At 37.6% G+C, this 19564-nt stretch overlaps 1 protein-coding gene across 4 annotated transcripts in view; it reads right to left on the reverse strand.

The window, feature by feature from the left end:
- The window catches only part of Epb41l4a (erythrocyte membrane protein band 4.1 like 4A), a 237217-nt gene that overhangs the window by 86488 nt on the left and 131165 nt on the right, over nucleotides 1–19564 (reverse strand). For all 4 annotated transcript variants that reach the window (XM_047555669.1, XM_047555671.1, XM_047555670.1 and 1 more), the window contains 5 exons: nucleotides 15842–15939; nucleotides 14633–14753; nucleotides 12547–12634; nucleotides 9714–9802; nucleotides 9059–9122 (listed from right to left, as the gene is read on the reverse strand). In XM_047555669.1, coding sequence (XP_047411625.1) covers nucleotides 9059–9122; nucleotides 9714–9802; nucleotides 12547–12634; nucleotides 14633–14753; nucleotides 15842–15939 — 460 coding nt within the window. The remainder of the gene's footprint in view (nucleotides 1–9058; nucleotides 9123–9713; nucleotides 9803–12546; nucleotides 12635–14632; nucleotides 14754–15841; nucleotides 15940–19564) is intronic.

Genomic DNA, 19564 nt, shown 5'->3' on the forward strand with positions numbered 1-19564 from the left:
ACAAAGATGGGGGAAGGAGCTAAGACAATATCAAACCAAACTACATATGCACTTACCTTTGACCAACCAAGTTCATTCCTAGGCATTTCCCAACAGATGGCAATCCAAAAACATATGCAAAAAGTTATTGAAGGAAAGAAAATTTCTAAGTGTAAAATATTGAAAACTAGCTCAATATTCAAGTATAAGTAACTGCTTGAATAAACTATGGACTTGAATAAACCATTGACTATAGTCAATGGAATGCTTTGTACAAAGAAAGAACTGAGAAAACTCTTAAGAAAAATACTTGGGAATCAATCTCACAAAAGAGGTGAAAGACCTCTACAATGAGAACTACAGAACACTAAAGAAAGAAATTCAAGAAAACCTTAGAAGATGGAAAGATCTCCCATGTTCCTGGATAGGCAGAATTAATATTATCAAAATGGCTATACTACCTAAAGTGCTATACAGATTCAATGCAATTCCAATTAAAATCCCAATGATGTACCTTGCAGAAATAGAGCAAGCAATTATGAAATTCATCTGGAAGAATAAAAAACCTAGAATAGCTAAAGCAATCCTCAGTAGCAAGAGCGAAGCAGGGGGTATTGCAATACCAGATCTTCAACTCTACTACAAAGCAATAGTAACAAAAATGGCATGGTATTGGTACCAAAATAGACAGATAGATCAATGGTACAGAATAGAGGACATGGACACAAACCCAAATAAATACAATTTTCTCATACTAGACAAAGGGGCCAAAAATATGCAATGGAGAAAAGATAGCCTCTTCAACAAATGGTGCTGGGAAAACTGGAAAACCATATGCAATAGAATGAAATTAAACCCCTATCTCTCACCTTTCACAAAACTCAACTCAAAATGGATCAAGGACCTCGGAATCAGACCAGAGACCCTGCATCTTATAGAAGAAAAAGTAGGTCCAAATCTTCAACTTGTTGGCTTAGGATCAGACTTCCTTAACAGGACTCCCATAGCACAAGAAATAAAAGCAAGAATCAACAACTGGGATAGATTCAAACTAAAAAGCTTTCTCTCAGAAAAGGAAACTATCAGAAATGTGAAGAGAGAGCCTACAGAGTGGGAGAATATTTTTGCCGACCATACCTCAGACAGAGCGCTAATTTCCAGAATCTATAAAGAACTCAAAAAACTCTACACGAAGAATACAAATAATCCAATCAACAAATGGGCTAAGGAAATGAACAGACACTTCACAGAAGAAGATGTACAAGTAATCAACAGATATATGAAAAAATGTTCAACATCCCTAGTAATAAGAGAAATGCAAATCAAAACTACCCTAAGATTTCATCTCACCCCAATTAGAATGGCGATTATCAAGAACACAAGCAACAATAGGTGTTGGCGAGGATGTGGTGAAAAATGAACACTCATACATTGCTGGTGGGGTTGCAAATTAGTGCAGCCACTCTGGAAAGCAGTGTGGAGATTCCTCAGAAAGCTTGGAATGGAAACACCATTTGACCCAGCTATCCCACTCCTTGGTCTATACCCAAAGGACTTAAAATCAGCATACTACAGAGATACAGCCACATCAATGTTCATTGCTGCTCAATTCACCATAGCCAGATTGTGGAACCAACCTAGATGCCCTTCAGTTAATGAATGGATAAAGAAACTGTGGCATATTTATACAATGGAATATTACTCCGCAATGAAGAATGATAAAATTATGGCATTTGTAGGCAAATGGTCGAAATTGGAGAATATCATGCTAAGTGAGATAAGCCAATCTCAAAAAACTAAAGGACGAATGATCTCGCTGATAAGCGGATGAGGACATATAATGGGGGGTGGGAGGGGTTAGCATTAGGTTTAGGGTTAGGTTTAGAATTAGGCTAAGGAGAGCGGTAAGAATGAAGGAAAGAAGGATTGTATAGAGGGAAAAGAGGGGTGGGAGGGGTGGGGGGGAAGGGAAAATAAAATAAACATCATTACCCTATGTAAACGTTAAAAATAAATAAATAAACAAAAAAAAAAGACTAAAAAAAAAAAAAAGAAACAGATGATATGGAGTGATTTCTAAGAGGAAAAAAGTGGAAAAAACAAAACAAAAGAGCAAATGTCTATATAGTATGCTAGCTTCTGAGTAAGAAAGAAGAAAAATAAGAAAAGTATATATAAATGCTTATCTTTACAAAAATAGACATAGAGAAGATAAACCAGAGAACAGTGACGTTGGATATATGCAGAAAAGAGTGAGGAAATGAGCCTGAAGGAACATGGGAGGCCGTTATATTTCTCTGAGCCTTTCTGTATAGCTTTCACTCTTGGAAGCATGTTAATCTTCTACATATTCAAAACATAAAATTAAATGAGCAAGAATGTGAAGGGGAGGGAACCATAACTGAAAACAAACTGAAACAAACCTAATTAGATTTCAAGTGAATACACAACCACAGTAATGAGGAAGAAAGAAAGGAATGAAGGGAGGGAGGGTGAGAGGGAGGGAGAGCCCACTCCAGTAAATTTTGAACACAGCACAGCATAGGCCCTTCGTCTTGGCAAGGTACTGCATGTGGGTGAAAGAATTGCAAACAATTTCAGCGGTTTGGCCAAAGCAATCCTGACTATTTGATATGTATTTTAGAACTGAGTAAATGAGTAAATGTGTTGCTGTTGTTGGAAGTCAAAGTTCTCAGAGACAAAGACAGGACATGAAAATATGAAGTGGAAGACGGCAAAAGGGAACCCTGTGGGTTTGGGGAGGTATGATAAGAACTCACGATTTCTAAAATACAAATGAGTATGTGTACGATTATATATGCATGTATTTATATGTGTATAAGGATTATGTTCTACCTGTGAGTATATGCATGCACAGATTATCTAGCTCTGTCCACTAAAAAGTTACCATGCAAAGTCGTCCTACTAGCAACAGCCACATCCAGCAACAAGATCTTGACCATTTCCCATTGAAAGGAACCAGGTCCTTGGAAAATTGCCTGTTACCAGGAATAGATACAAGATTCACCTGCAATATCATATTATACCAAAAAGGAAGAAGATACCCAAGGAACAATGGGGACAGGTTCAAAGGGTATAAGAACCAGATTGACAGGACTCCTACTGATCAAATGTAGGCAATCTGAACCTCAAAATGGCTAGGTAAAGTACTGTATTATAAATCAACAGAAAAGAGGATTAATATGCCCATGCCAACCACAGATAAATAAATAAATAAATAAAAAGGAAGAGAAGGTGGGGCCCTTGCTTATAATGGAATGCTGAGAGCTGACTGACAAATGTGGAGGGCGTGGGAGGGCTGGAAAATCTGTACTTTTCCATCATCATAGTAAAGACTGGTTCAGGCAAGACTCCTCAATGAATGCTAAGTATACAGGGAAATTGGGAGGAGTACCAGGGTATTTGCATGGATTTATCTCCCCCACACTGCTTTCTAGCTTCAAGGGTGGGGGAAAACAAGACCCAAACAAGAATTATAGAGCACAGAAATTGGGCAATACCATAACTGGGTGATCAAGCTTAAGAGCCAACGAGGGACAGATGGTCATCATGCGCCTCCAGATGTGCAACCTTGACATGAACACAACTTCACCAAGTCAGTTTCATAGCTGAGAATACCTCACCTCAGTCTAATCACAAGGAAAAAGCAGAAAAACATCAAACAAGAAGTTCTGTTTTAAAACAGTGGGCTAGAATTGTATTCTTAAAAAATGTCAGATATAAAAATGTTCCAGATTGAAGGAGGTTAACTGGACTCTATTCTTTTTTTTTTTTTTTTTTTTTTTGGAGTGGGGGTGATGCCATAGGACATTGGTAGGTCAACCACCAAAATTGGAGTATAGAAGGCAGATGATAAAAGTATGATAATATAAATTTATTAAGTTGATAACTGTACTGGGGTTACATCAGAGATATCCTTACTCTTGGAATATGCTCTGAAGTCTTTAGAGTCTGTGACACATATATCTTATTTTCACATTATTCAGAAAAGAATCATGTGTGAGTACAGAGAGAGAAAGCACAAATATTAAGGAAACGTTAGCAGTTTAATCTGGATAACAAAAGACAAACATGTTCTCTGTAATATCTTCATTCTTAACCACTTTTATAAGTTTGTAATTTTTTTAAAAAGTACATTTTTAAACCTGTAGTACCATTTAAAATGTGAAGGACACACCACTTACATAAGCAGACCTCTTGGGCTTGTTGACCAACAATGACAACTCCTGGCCATTATCACTTCCTGTGTCCTCTCCCCAAACCAGAACCAAGAGTTCTGCCAAGTGGGTCTAATTTCTCATGGTCACAGTTGCCAGGAACCTTGGTCTTACATCCTGTCCTGCTGAGCAAGCCTAACTGAGTTAGTTTCATGATGCATTACACATAAAAGTAATCACAGCATCATTTGCTCATCCTTTCATTTACTCCTTAAATGTACTGACTACATGCCAAGTTCTGGGATCAGTGCTAGGAACTGCATCCTCTCCCTGTGGCTGAAACAAATAAATTTGCATATGATCCTAAATTGTTCCCCATTTTCCACAAAACCATTGAATAGGCTACCAAGCAGAAGCAATTTAACTTCCCAAATGCCCCCCACATCTGCCCACTTCTCTCCACTCTTGTGGCCAGTCCTCTCCCTGATCTGCCCTTCATGGGTGGTATCTCCTAACTTGACCACTTGTTTTCATATCTGTGTAGTGTTCCGCTCTGCAGTCAGAGTCCACTTTCCAAAACACACATCTGGTCATGGAGGTTGAAGCCCAGAGTTTTGCTGCGACACCCAATTTCCCCAAATCCTCAAGTCCACCAGTAAATGTCAAGACCCAGCTCACGTACACAAGAAAAAGAGGGCCTCCCCAAAAAGTGTCAGTCTGAACTATCTACTGGGACCATCCTCTCTCCTTAGTCTTTCTATCCCATCATCAGGGTGAACAGCCAGACAATCCCTGCCAACAATCACAGCCCCTCCAACTTCATTCACCCTGAACATATTGGACCCATGCTTATCATGCTTCTTACCACTATTTGTGTCAGTTACCCCAAAATAATGTTCAGCACATTATCTGCACTCATTCTCCTAGTCTGTCCCCATTTCTACCATACCCAGCTTCTGAATCATTCCCTTTTATGCCCTCTGGAATTCATTGGTTCTCATCAGCAAAATCCCAAAAGCCTCTCAATCTATTTCCTTCACCCCCCTGTACTACTAGATAGCTGGCACTCCCCTGAGGACATAGCTGGCACTACTGCCTTCCCAAGTGATGGTGTGTGCTTTTTGTCCCCCAAAGTTCTTTCATCAGAGGGCCTGAAAGAAGGGAAGGATTCTCCTGCTCCCAGTGCTGCTTCAGATCATTCTCTCTCCTTTCCCTAAATCTCCCAACTTACACCACCTGCAGTCCTACATGGTGGCTGTGATCATCCTGATGCTCCTGCATCCCTATCTATTCCCTTTGTGACAAAACTCCCCAGAAGAGTTGTCTATCTCACCACCTCCAAATCCTCTCCTATTACTTCTCCTCCTTTTTCCTTAATGGATATGAGTCAATTTTTTTGTTCATTCTCCTATTTATAGACTTACGGGTTCTTTACATTGTTTTAACTTTTACTTAAGTACTGCACAGAGCATAAATTTCTTGTGTTTCTCTACAGCATAGTTATTTCTAAGAGGGGAACTGCTGAGTTGAAGCTTATTCTTCCAATCCACTGAGACCAGTTTTGTCAATGGTCTCCTACATTTCTAAATTCAGGAGTCAATTCTCAGTCCTGATCATCCTTCCTGTCTCTTAAGCCAAACACCTTTAAGTCATGAGGAATCCTCTGTCATATATCTCCACATCAGGAAACCCTGGAGGTTAAGTCTAGAATCCAACAGCTTCTCAGTTCTTCAACTGCTGCCACGCTGCTCTACTAAGATAGAACCACTGTCATCTTTTGCCTTCATTAAAGATAGAAGGTTAGAGAGAGAATTGCTAAGGTCGGAAAGGAAGCCTCAGTTGTGAGATCAGTTAATACTCCCAGAAGTACCAACCAACACTATTAAATATGAAACATCGAGTAGCAGAAATGGAGGAATAAATTATTTTCATTTGAAAATAACATAAAGCTATAAAATTTTATGAGAATCAAATTAAGAACTCTTGGTCAAAAAAGAAGAATTGGGTAAACTAGCCAGATCTGAGATAAACATATAAAATTCCATAGCTTTCTCATCTAGCAAAAATCAGTTAAGAAACCAGGAGGAAAAGATTATATCTACAATAGCAAGAAAAGGAGTAAAACACATAAAAATGAAACTTACCTAACACATAGCAGGCACATAAGAATAAATATAATAAATGAAATTCTTATGATATAATATTAAGTAAAAAGCATGTATGAAATCACATAGGGGATGACATACATACATGTATATTGATACACATACATTTGCACTAGTGGGACAAAATCCAGAAGCAATTATACCAAAATATTAATAATCATTACCTCTGAATTTTAGGATAATAAGAAACTAAATTTCTTCTTTGTGTATTTTCCAGATTTGATACCATCATCATATAAAAATCTTCATACCAAAAGTTTTATTTTCTGTGAGGTGTTATTTAAACCACAAAGCCAATTTTGAAATACAAATAATGCATAAAAGTATCTCTGAATTTGGCCTAAAAGCACTGGACATACTGAGTTAAGTCTCTTTGACCAGACCAGCAGACCAGAAAACCAGCTGAATAAGAATTCAACCATTTTTCAAGCTGAATGTGATTACTGTTCCAGGTGACAGGTTTTAAGGGGCTTTTTAATTCAATCTGTGATTACAGTTAGGCCTCCATAATAATCAACTTAATTCTACCATTATGTAAATCACTGCCTCCCAGAGAGGTACCCTGGTGGAGAAAGAAAAAAACCCTGCAAGCGAGAATGCTCAGGAAATAGAATGGTTAGGTTCAATTAATGTACTATTTAAAAACAATTTTAAAAATGCCTTTGATGCAAGCCCCTGCATTAAGTGACCGGTTTTGTCACTCTACTAAAGATCACTGACATTAGGCTTGACCACCCAGGAGTGGGCAGTGCCTCAGACCTCTCAAACATCTATTCCACCTCAAAGCAGAGCCAGGTACAGTGATGCACGCTTGTAAACCCAGCAGCTCAGGAGGCTCAGGCAAGAGGATTGCAAGTTCAAAGCCAGCCTCAGCAATTTATTGAGGCCCTAAGCAACTTAGTGAGACTCTGTCTCAAAACAAAATATATAAATATATGTAAATGTGGGAAGGGGGGAATGTGGATCAGTGGTTAAGCATCCCTGGGCTCAAAGCTGGGAAGGGGCAGGGACCGAGCAGAATATGTAGAAAACCAGGTTGAATCATGGAGATTGACACTGAAAAATAATCAGTGAGTCAGGTGTGTTGGTACATGCCTGTAATCTCAGAGAAGCTGAGGCAGGAAGATTACAAGTTCAAGGCCACCTTCAACCTAATGAAACCCTATCTCAAAATAAAAAATAAAAAGGGCTTGGGATGTAGCTCAGTGATAAAGGGCCCCTGGGTTCAACAGAGAGGGAGAGAGAGAGAAGAGAAAAAATCTACAAAGCAGTACTGGGTATTGAACCCAGAGGTACTCTACCACTGAACTCTATCTCCAGATCTTTTTATTTTTTGAGACAGCGTCTTGCTTAGTTATCCAGGCTGGTCTTGAACTTGTGCTCCTCCTGCCTCAGCCTCCCAAGTCCCTGGGATTACAGGTTTATGCCCCTAGGTCTGGCAAGATTAACTTTGACTTTACCAAATATTTGTCCTGAGAAGACAGAAGATATTTTAAAGCACTGTGATAACAACACAAAAGTAGTTCACCAATATCTCACAAAAATAACTTAGATGTAAGGAAAAAGAATACTTTGAATAATAGTAAGGTTTTTGTGAAAGGTCTTATTACTTTATTAATATTCAAAGGCTGCTGAAAAAAGCCTTGAAACATTCTTTCAATATAAATCATCCGTAAATGCAGGCATGCCATATAGTTCAGGGTGGGATAATTGTTTTTTTTCTTTTTCCTAAAAAGATAACAAATAATAGTACTACATTTCCTGAACTGGCAGTACATTTTCTTGTATTCGCAGTAATCAGTTCATTGATCATTTGACAGGTACTTACCGAGTACCAACTACAAGTAAGGTGATGTGCCAAATACCAAGTCCCAACTGTTGTGGCAGCTACACTGTTGCTAGTACCTTCACATGTGGACATGTGAGCATTGATCTTTGTAACATCAAGAAAGTCAATTCAATTCCATTTACAATTTTTTTCCCACATCTGATTAGTATCAAAAAAGAAATAAGGATGAATTTTCCTACACCATATTTTCATTCATTTATCCTGTAAAGATTCTACTAATAGCACTTCGAGAGTGTTTTATTTTCACAGGTAATCAAAAGGAAGCTTTCACACCCATGCTTTCTTCTGACCGGTTTCCTAAAAGCTACCTGCCACGGCATGCTAAAGCACAGCCAGGCACTGACAGAACCCATGCCCATTACCAAACGCTGCCAAGGTGCAGTGAAGGTCAGCATTTCTGGGCTTTCACCTTACATTCTCCCTTGAAAGTGTTCGCAATTTCCATCTGGGTTGTCTATCACACTCAGTGAGGACAGAACAGAAGTGTAACTCTCAACAAGTTGTTTAATTAATTTTAGGCCACAGTTTTGCAATTCTGTATGCAGGCTATACCTTTTAGACTACATGAATCCTACCTTCACAGACAGTTCAGAAAAGCAAATTATAGTAATAACAATAATCACCTCTTATTCTCTCTTCTGCCCTGGAAATATTTTGCTTTCCCTTGCTAAAACCAAAATGACATTTTTCCATTACCATCTCATTCATTTCTACTCATTTCCTTTTCCCTTTCTTGAGAAGCTGTGCATGTCAGTTAATTAACCTGGTTCCATGTGGCTGCAGCTGAAGAAAACATGTAGCTTTATTTCACAATGTATTTTAAGTTATAAATGAGCAGACAAGAACCTCCTCCTCCTCCTTTATGCTAAGTGCTCACAAAAACTTACATCTTTTCCCAGCACTCTGAGTTCAAACTGAGTCTCCTTGAAGTGAACCTTTGTAATCCGAGGCCTAAAAAACAAAGAAGATGGTAGAGTAGTCACTGTTTGGTTTTGTTTTAATTTGAATTTCTTTTAGAAATTCAGAGAAGCATACAGTAGGAAAAAACCAGTGAATATTGGCTCTTTTATATACTGCTGAAGTGACTCCAGAGTCCTCTCAAAGTCCTTTGCCCTGAACATCTTCCATTCTCATTATCCTATGCTTTTCCACTAAATACAAAAATAAGCTGACAGTACCACCTTCCCAGACATATGCAGGAGCACAGCCTCCCAACCCCTCCAACCCTTCCCTAGTTAGAGTTTCTAAAACTCAGAGTGGTCCTGGACCACCGGCCCCACCATGATAAATTGATGGGTGGGAAGTCCTACTACACAGTCTCCATGGACAAGAGAGTCCACACCCACAGTCCTTGAAATTTAAAGAGAAAACATATATTAAGGTACACTGGGAGGAAATTTATACCCAATTTCACTCACTTATTTACCAATTACTGAAAATGCACCTGTTTTCTTTTCCCCGGCCCTTTAATACACAAACCCCATAAGTCTGATATATACATGTATAGCTTTTATACCAACTCTGTTCTGGAATTATACCTACCAGAAATACTTCCCCACTTGCTTTTTATTCTTGTAGACAACAACACCAATAGGAGTTAATCCTAAGAAATACTCAGACTTGTTTTCTCCCTGCAAAAACAAACATAAGCCTAAAACCATGAATTTATTCACATAAAAGCTCTTTATAAAACTATAATTGGTCATACAAATATAATCTGTTGGATTAATATTGGATTTAGTTTTTGAAAGACAACCACCTAAAAATCCAGCTAAGTTCTGATAGTGACTAACTTGATGCTCTTTTTTTTCCAAAGATCTTAAGAGAACTTTTCTATCTTGGTGTAAATTCACACTTGCAACTTCAATTTAGTAAAAGGAATTTGGATAAGGTCCCTGATTGACTTATCCAATGTTGCTTCTACGTGGTGCTTAACCCAAGTTGTACATTAACTGGAATTCTCCAGGCAGCTTAAAATGCTGATGACTGAGTGCTATGGAAACCAGTTAAATCAGAATCTCTAGTGAAGGGGCTGGAGTATCAAAAACAACACAGGTGTTCCAAGTGATTCCCTCTATAGCCAAGGCTAAGAACCACTAGCTTCTATCAAGGGTGCTTTCAAATGCCTTGTCTTGATTTTACTGTGATATGATAATCATGAGGCCCAGTTCACTACACCACAACCCTCATCACAAAGTTCTGGCAGCTGCCAGCAGACATACTTGAACTTTCTGAGGTTTATCGTGTTCCCTCCTACCCTAACTTTAAGACTACTTAAAATTTTTTAAATATAATCTCTTCTGGTAACGACTGGAGAACCTTTATTTCTGGGCTATGATTATTTCCAATTAAGAGACCAGGACCCTAAAATGAAAAAGTCACAGAGTGAATACCAAGAACCTGCACAGAACTGTCAAAGAGCCTGCAAAGTTATAGTCACAGAAACATAAGATAACAACAATGTTTTGGGAGAATACCAGCTGCTTCCCACTTTCAGCCCTAGAAATTCAGTCTTAAAGGAATGTATGCAAGATTTTAACAAATCTAGTTCATTTCTCATAAATTCCAACTAACAATGAAAAAAAATCTGATTGTTTATTAGGATAAATACTACAGAAGTATTCTGCAGAAAAGTCTCAATAAATTTCTTGTAGATTTTAAAAAAGAAAAAACCTAAAAGCCTAACAAGATTAATATGGCTAGATTGGGAAAAAATAACCACCCCAAATATTACTCAGCCATAAAGAAGAATAAAATTATGGCATTGGCAGGTAAATGGATGGAACTAGAGAATGTCATGGTAAATGAATAGGCCAGTCCCACAAAACCAAAGGTACAATGTTTCTCTGATATATGGATGCTGACTCACAACAGACTGTGGGGAGGAAGGATTAGAGGTTCACCAGATTGGCGGGGGGAACAGGAGGAAAGGGGAGGATGGGAATGGGAAAGACAGTAGAATGAATAACTTTCCTATGTTCATATATGGTCTAACTCCACATCATGTACAACCACAAAAAGGGGAAGGTATGCTCCCTGTCTGTACAATATGTCAAAACACATTCTACTGTCAGGTGTAACTAAAAATAACAAATAAAAATTTAAAAATAAATAAATAAATAACCACCCCCATGGAATCATTTTCTTTTTTGAAGTGGGGACTCAGGATTTAACACTGGGTGCCATACCACTTAGCTACTTCTCTGGTCCTTTTTATTTTTGAGACAGGGTCTCACTAATTTGCTTAGTGCCTCATCAAATTGCTGAAGTTGGCCTTGAATTTGCAATCTTTCTGTCTCAGCCTCCCAGCTCGCTGGGATCACAGGCTGTTAAGAGAATTCTTGAAGGAGAATACTATCAAGCATTTAATGATCTCATAAGATTGGAATCTAATATATCAAGGAATCACTACTCTCCCCAAATCTATAACTCTTATTGCCACATTGTGTATCCAGAAATGCATCTAATTCTCTAAAAATAATGACGGTTTTTTTTTGTTTTAGAAAACGCTGATGAGAAAAAGATATATTACATAAAAATTGCATGAGTGAGTTATTTGCATTAGAGAAAGTTTTATCAGGGTTCCTTAAAAATTTAGTTCATGATCCAATTGATGAAAAGTATGCCTAAATATACTCTTCAGCAATTTCCTTTAGAGAATTAGGAACTTTGCTGATTTTCTCAAATAATCAAATGTTATTATTGCTAAGTACACTCTAATAAAAATCAAAGGCAATTGTATTTCAATCTCACTGGCATAGAATAATCAATTGGTAGTAAAAGAGAAATGTCTCAAAGGGTAAGACCTAGATCCAGATCACTCCACACAGATCCAGTGTTAATTACTGACTATATTTAGCAAGTTTTCATCAGGCACTGAAGAAAATAAATTATTTTTATTAATGCAGTGATACATATGGTGATAGAACCTGCACATTCAACAGAGAGCCACCCATTGCTGCACCCAGACTGCTACCTAATGCTTGCTTTACCAGGTAAGAAACTTGACTTATGTTTTTCAGCTATAAAATCTATTTGGGGGAATTCTTCCTGTTTTCTATCTAATACGATCAATTACAGAACAATTTTAAATTGTTTTGATGTTTAGCTAAACCCTTTGGAGCTGTTATCCAGATTGTGTTTTCAAGCCCAGTTAATTGTTTTCTACACATGGAAATATAATCATAGACTTTTATGCAAAATTCATTAGAGTTTAATCCATGCAAGAGCTGCTTTGTGTTCAAAAAACACAAATGAAAAGGTATCATCTGCTTGCTAAACAACAGGACTACCGCTTCCCTTTGGGAGTTTTGGTGATTTTTTAAGAAAAATGTCATCAGCTTAAAATATTTTGTGTTAATTAAATGTTACTCACATAGACAGGATGGAGGTCAACACCATACATCTCCAGGGATTTGGCTGTCCTCAAGTAATTCAGTTCAGCTTCAGAAGGAGCCTGACCCCTGTACCCAGCAAAAAAAAAAAACAAAGAGCTTTACTTTACCCTTAGCGATAGAACTTACAAGGGATGTAAACCACCTTCATTGTATTTACTGAGAAAATAACCCTTTGTATTAATGTGACCATAAATCTTTGTATTTCAAGAAGGCCTTTGCTTTTTTGATAACAAAATTTTGTATTCTTAGGTGATACTTACATTAAGTTAATGTCACTTACCAAATCGGTTCTTGCTCATAATAGCCTATCCCTAATGTCCCAACATATATTACAAATTCTCAATTTCAAAAACCCCAAAAGAGGTTATTGAAGACATAAGCACTCAAATTAAAAAGCATCCACTTCACAAAGAGCAAAATGTCTCCATGCACTAGCAGCTCTGTATCAGAAGAGAAAGGAGCTAGCACCATGGTGGGAAAGAAGAGGAAAATGGGATCCCCACCTCCCAACGGGGTCATATCAACATTTTCTGAGCACAATGAAGTTTGGAAATGCATTAGTTAACATAAAGAAATTGTAAAAGTACCTATTATTTTCTCAATAGAGGATAGAAAAATCTTCACTGGTGATAATATACAGAAAAAAGAACTGATTCCTAATGAGAGGGAGCATCTGCCAGGAATCTCCACGGATAAATTAAGAGAGAGAAAGGGAGAGAGAGAGAGAGAGAGAGAGAGAGAGAGAGAGAGTGTGTGTGTGTGTACAGAGAGAGAGAGAGACTCTAATGGCTGACAAAAGGAACTATGAATTTCTAAAAATTTATAAATTTAATTTGCTTTGACACATTCCCTCATTTCAGCCATGGTACACTAAAAAACTCACAATGTAACATACCTATGAAATCCATGAAGAATATTCATCACAAGTTAGACACAAGAAAGCTACCAAGCTTTGATCATGCTTAATTCCTAGTAAAAATAGTCACACTGTTCATGCCATCACATAAAACACGTATGAGGGCCTTTATTTAAAGCTCCACGATAATTTCTAAACCCAATTGTACTTTGAAACTCCTGGTAGAATTAATATTCTCAGAATATGCCAGACACACTGCCCTTTATGGTGTTATAACAAGCGCTCTCTTAGCATCCACTTTTATGAAACCTTAAAATGAAGGACTCTATAACAAGATTGGAGAGCATTCTAGCACATGCTAATACAACATGCAGAGCCCTGTTTCTCTGATTACCATTCAGCAACTGACTTCTGCATCTACTCACTGAAACAGATCCTTTAGGCAAATATTTTTTGTTCAGCAGATAGATTTGAAACCAAGTATATTCAAGGGGGAATGTTACATAAGAAGCAAAAAAGCAAAGTTAATCAGTATAGAGGATTTAACCAAAATAACTATAATTAAATTATATCTTCAATGCTCCAGGCTATTAATTGAAAATCCTACTAGGGGAGCACATCTACTCTCAGAAGTGCATGTGGTGTTAACACAACGCCCTCAGAGGCTGCACACATGTCATCATGATTTCCAGATTCACTGTGATAGCCCGAATAAGACTTTGTTTCTAATTGCAAAGAACCTACATACTTAACCCAGAGCAAATCAAGAATACATTAAGGTATTTGTGGTTATTTTTTATAGTTAAAAATAATATTTATAGTTAAAATTTTTTGTGATACTAGTGACTGAAAAGATTGCAAAACACAGTACTTACAGAATGAATTCACTTATATAAGATCATAGTACTTACATTTATGCAAAAAAAATTTTCTCTGTGGGAAGTTATGCACAGAGAGGCCTGAAGTACCATTAACCAAATATATGGTGATTTAGCTTTTGGAATTTATTTTCTTCTTTGTACTTTTAAAATCTCGAGCTTTTGATGAGCATTTTAGTGTTACAATCAGTAAAAGTTATTACAAGAGGAAGCAAGCTAGAATGTTCAAGGCACAGATGAAAATTCTATTGTTCTAAAAACTTTTCTTATGATTGTCATTAACCTGCAATAATGACTGATGGCTGATGAGACATACAACATGATTCTTACATTAGTGTTTTGTGAATTCTTTCTATGGCTTCTTCAAGTTCTTCCTTCTGATCAGGAACAAACCGGTACTCTGACACATATCCTGAAGTATGCTTGTACGGGTCATAATCTCCAAGTTCAGCTGGGAAAAAAAAAAGAAATTATAATTTTATTCTATTTGAGAAAAATATTTCTAAAAATATTCCTATCACATGTGAATATTTTTCTTCAATATATAAATACATATATAACTACTAAACAGTTTTACTAAAACAACTCTTAATAGCATATATGGATGATATAAAATCTTGCCTTGAAAATATAAATTCTATATTTCTGCTTTTCCTGATATTTTCATTTCAATTATTCTTATCAGTTTATATGAAATAAAATGTTATAAATAAAATTTAGGGTATGTATATTAGAAATGCTGGATGTGATCCCAATATAGCCTCTCAATGAGAGAGAGAGAGAGAGAGAGAACATGTGATTCAAACAACTATACCCCAAATAATGGTGATGGTATCATAATATAAGGTTGCACACACTCTATCAGTTTAACGATGAAACCAGGAAGTTCACTATATTGCTCTTACAAAAATTCTCCTCCCTATGTTAATCTACCTTCCAAGCCCCAACCCAGTTCATCTATTTAACAGCTTTCCTGGGATAGTATTTCTACATAGTCTACAAGTTTCACAAAGTCAAGAACCATGCTGTCTCATTTCCCCCATTCCTAGCTTGATTCTTAAAAGGTGTTCAATAGTCATTACTAGAGTCTCAGCTTGCCATATTGATGTCAAGACTGGATGGAGTGCACTGAAGCACCAACTGTGGGCCACACTGAACTTGGTGTTGGCACCTGACCATGTGGAGTCTGTATGACAGTTCCAGAAGCAACATTATCTCTGAGACATAACAGTTTGGCAAGGAGCGGGCAGGGTGGAGAGTCGCTGAACTCAGGTGGGAAGTAGAACAGAACAGAGTTTTAGGCCCTCTACTTAATCAAGAATCAATGCTCTTCCTGCAACTAAAACTCCATACAACCTACTATAAGGGAAATGTAATCGGCTCTAGTTTTACCTCTTCTGAAGGACATTAACAAATTTTGTTAAATCTGTTTTTTCAAATGTCATTTGATAAGAAGACTTTTAGAATATAAACTTGCATACAAAGAAAAATATTTCCCCCAGACATTTCTGAAACAAATTACACTTAAGTGGAACATACACTGGATGGCGTATGCTCCCAGCTGAGCAGCAATGTTGACGGGGCAGGGCAGCCGGCCCTGAAGCACATCTTGTTTCACCTGCAAGAAAAACTGATATCTAAAAGAGAAATGGAAAAAAAAGAGATTAACAATCTCTTACACTCCTCAAATCTGAAGTTTCAGGCTCTGATCATCAAGGTTAAAAATATTCGTCTTAGTGAAAATAAAGTCACCCTCCATTCTTCTGTGGGGGGACTGTGGAATAATCAGGGACCAAACCAGTTGAACGCACCTTACAGGGGCGACATGGTGGTGTTGGGGCTAAAAAGTTCAGGCTCTCAATGTAGACTGCCTGGCTTGCATCCCAGCTCCGCTGCTCACTGCTCTGGGATCTGGGGCTGCTACTTACCCTCCCTAACATCTCCTTCCCTGCAAGACTGGGAGAGTGACAGTAACCACCTGAGAGGTGGATGTGAAGCTTGAATAGAAGGACCTTGCCTTTATCATTACTGCCTCTGCCACTACTACCATCACAGAATGCTCTAACCAGTAGCAACAACTCACAAGGACTCCAGCTCTATTACAAGTGTTATCTACAAGGCCCAAAATTATGTGCACAAGACAAAAAGGTCATGAGGCGTAAATCCACCAATTCTCCCACTTTTTAAGACCCTGGTCATTATCTGTGGCTTTGTTCATTCCATGTTGCCAAAAGAAAACCCATTTAAATTAATGCTAAGAACAATTCTAAACATTGTAAACATTATAACTCATTCTAAGGATTTTATATAAAATAACTTAGGTAACACTTTAAAAATGAGGCCATTATTATCCTATTATCTCCATTTTATAGATGAGGAAATTGATAGAGAGATGAAAATAACTTGTCCAAGATCTCACCAAGAACGTAAGCAATCTGACCCTAGAATCCTCTCAACCAGGATGTCACTCAGCTTTGACTAGTTTTTTTTGTCATTTCTTATTTGGTCTTTCTGACACTGGGCTGAAAGAGGACAGAAATTTATGAACCAAAATAATGAACCAATCAATAACAGACTTGGCCGCTGTCACTTACACACGTGTACTCACACACTCACACACTTCAGGCTGTCTTTTTATGGCTTTGCTTCATTTGCAAGGTAACTTTTGATGTCATTGGGAGGGGCAGAGAAAAGCAAGAGAAATGAAATATAAAAATCAGCTGAGATTAATAGTGTCTTCAACTGTTCACAACCAAAGCCCTTAGTAAGGGAATCCACATGAAAGATGCCTATCAAAAGGCTGATGTTAACTCTGATCACAAGCATGCGGGAGGGAGGAGCGAGAAACTGCTCAAGGCCCCATGCTTCCCCACTGCCTATTCAGTAAGTGGCACCACCGTTCTCTGCTGCCTGTGTGAAGAAACCTGGGAAAAAACTGTAGCCACTCCTGGCAGCCACAATGAATCAATAAATATGCTGGCCTGGGAAGTGATAACTTCTCTCCACCCCTAGTTCAGGTCACTCGACCTTGAATTTCTAAAACCTCTTAACCGGTTTGCCATCATCCTACTTACCTTCCTTCCAACCCTCCCTAGAAGTAAACAGGATCATGTCACTTCTTGATTTAAAATGCCTTAAAAGACTTCCCTATGCCTTCAGGATAAAGTTCAAGCTCCTAAAATAGTTTATAAGATCTCTGCTTTACTTCTTAGGCCAAATCTCTTGCCACGGACCAGGGACCTCCCCCACTCCCTGATTTACATTCACTTTTCAAACCCTACTGAACTACTTTCCCTGGGATATCAAATCCATTTTGTAATGACCACTTGTGCTCCTCTTGCAAAGGAGAAAAACAGTAGAATAAAAGAAGAACTTAAATGTAACAGCTAATGAACTAGAGACATTTGCTAGAATTACTTCTGCTTGCTGGAAACTTGCATTTGTTACCCCTGCTTCTTTATTAGTACCTTTGAATTTCTTTTCCTGGAGCATTTTTTTAAAAGCAAGTCACAGATGCATATTTATCTTCCTCCATGAAGATTTTTATAACATCTGACTAGATAGTCAAGTACCTTGCCAAATACAGAAAAAGGACTTAATACCACAAGAATTTGCTTTGAAGACAAAAAGGAAGAGAAACAGAGATGGGAAAACTAAAGCAAAGCTGAAACATAGACAAGCACATACAAAGAAAAAGAAACCATCTTACATGGATGATGCATTCCAGCTATCTAGGGATCAGTACATAATAGCTGCTCAATGAACAGTTGATGTGATAGATGGACATATTGATGAAGAGATAGATGGATGGATGAAGTGAGGGAAAACCATGAATATTATTTGCTGTCTCTGAGAAATTCAAGAAGAAAAACGAGATAAGGCCATCTGTTCTAATTTCCCTGGGCGGCCTTTTCAAGATACCAGATAGCTTTAAGTCACTGAATTTTAAAAACTCACCAAAATCAAAGAAGGCAAAAAATTATTTTTAATTAAGAATTTTATTAATTGTGCTACAAAATTAGATGCATATAAATTTATGATAATGATCATGTTTTCATATGCTAAACAAGCACTTTATAGTCTCTCAAAAGTCTATTGTAATTACATATCACTTATTTTGTCTATTTTGTGGGATTTAGAGTACAATTTAGTATTTCATTTAAATTAGAAAGACTTAAAAGTTGCTGGGTCATTCTGATTAAAGCTAAGAATGAATGCTTGAGTCTTTGTCTCTGGTTTTAATTAGGCTGAACCTATACTCTATTTTGCCTAGGATGTTCCTATCCTCTTTAAGCCTATTATAGTGGTATGATTATTAATAACTCTGCTTACCATTCTTTGGAATTATATTATGAACTTAGTTATACTGTGCCCCTATTGGAAAAAAATATTGATTAAAAATGATCTGCTTACAGGGAAGTTTCCAGAACATAGTATGTTACAAAGCGGAGGCTCCCTGAAGCAATTCCTAGTTACTTATTATGGAAATTAATATATTGATACATAGGCATTGTCTCCCAAACTAGATCATAGGTCCTGGGGGCGAAGTGATGGCCTTCCCAGCTCACACGTAAGACAGTGCTACAAGCTGCACTGCAGGAGTGAGGGACTGGAAGCATTAGCCTCACAGCTGTCCCCACATCTGATATTTGCTGAAAGGAGCTGAACTGAAACCAAGGATGTACAAGTCATGGAGGACCATAAACAATTTAGCAATCATCAGAGCAATCATTAAGAAGACTGGACGAAGGAGAAGACATGCTTTTAAAGAAGGGGCAAAAAGACTCCATTCTTACAGGTGCCCCAAATGGAAGATGACCACCCCCTTGTTCCATGAGACTTCGTGATCAAAAATGTCCCAAATGCTCACCCCAAGAAGCTTGAAGTGAACCTTCCAAGGACCTGAGACCCTGTTGCAGGTAGAAATTCGATTTCTCACTCTAGCTAAAAATGAATACAGGACTATAGGAGGAGAACCTACCTACACAGGAGGTAATGAGGAACAGGATTGTTTTCTTCATCCACAAAGAGCAGGAACACAGCATTTGATTGCAGCCACATCAGTATGGATAAAACTTAAATGTGAAGGGTGTTGGAAATATTTATAATGTTATACTGTTGAATAGTGTGAACAGTGTGGGAAAATGGCAGGTATGGCTTAGGAAAACATAAAACAAGAGAAACATCTAGTGATTTAAAAAAAAAAAGAATGATAATAATAGATGTCAATCTCCCACTTTCTATATTACAAAAGCAAATTAA

The sequence above is a fragment of the Sciurus carolinensis genome, chromosome 6 (assembly GCF_902686445.1).
Source record: "Sciurus carolinensis chromosome 6, mSciCar1.2, whole genome shotgun sequence".
Lineage (NCBI taxonomy): Eukaryota > Metazoa > Chordata > Mammalia > Rodentia > Sciuridae > Sciurus > Sciurus carolinensis.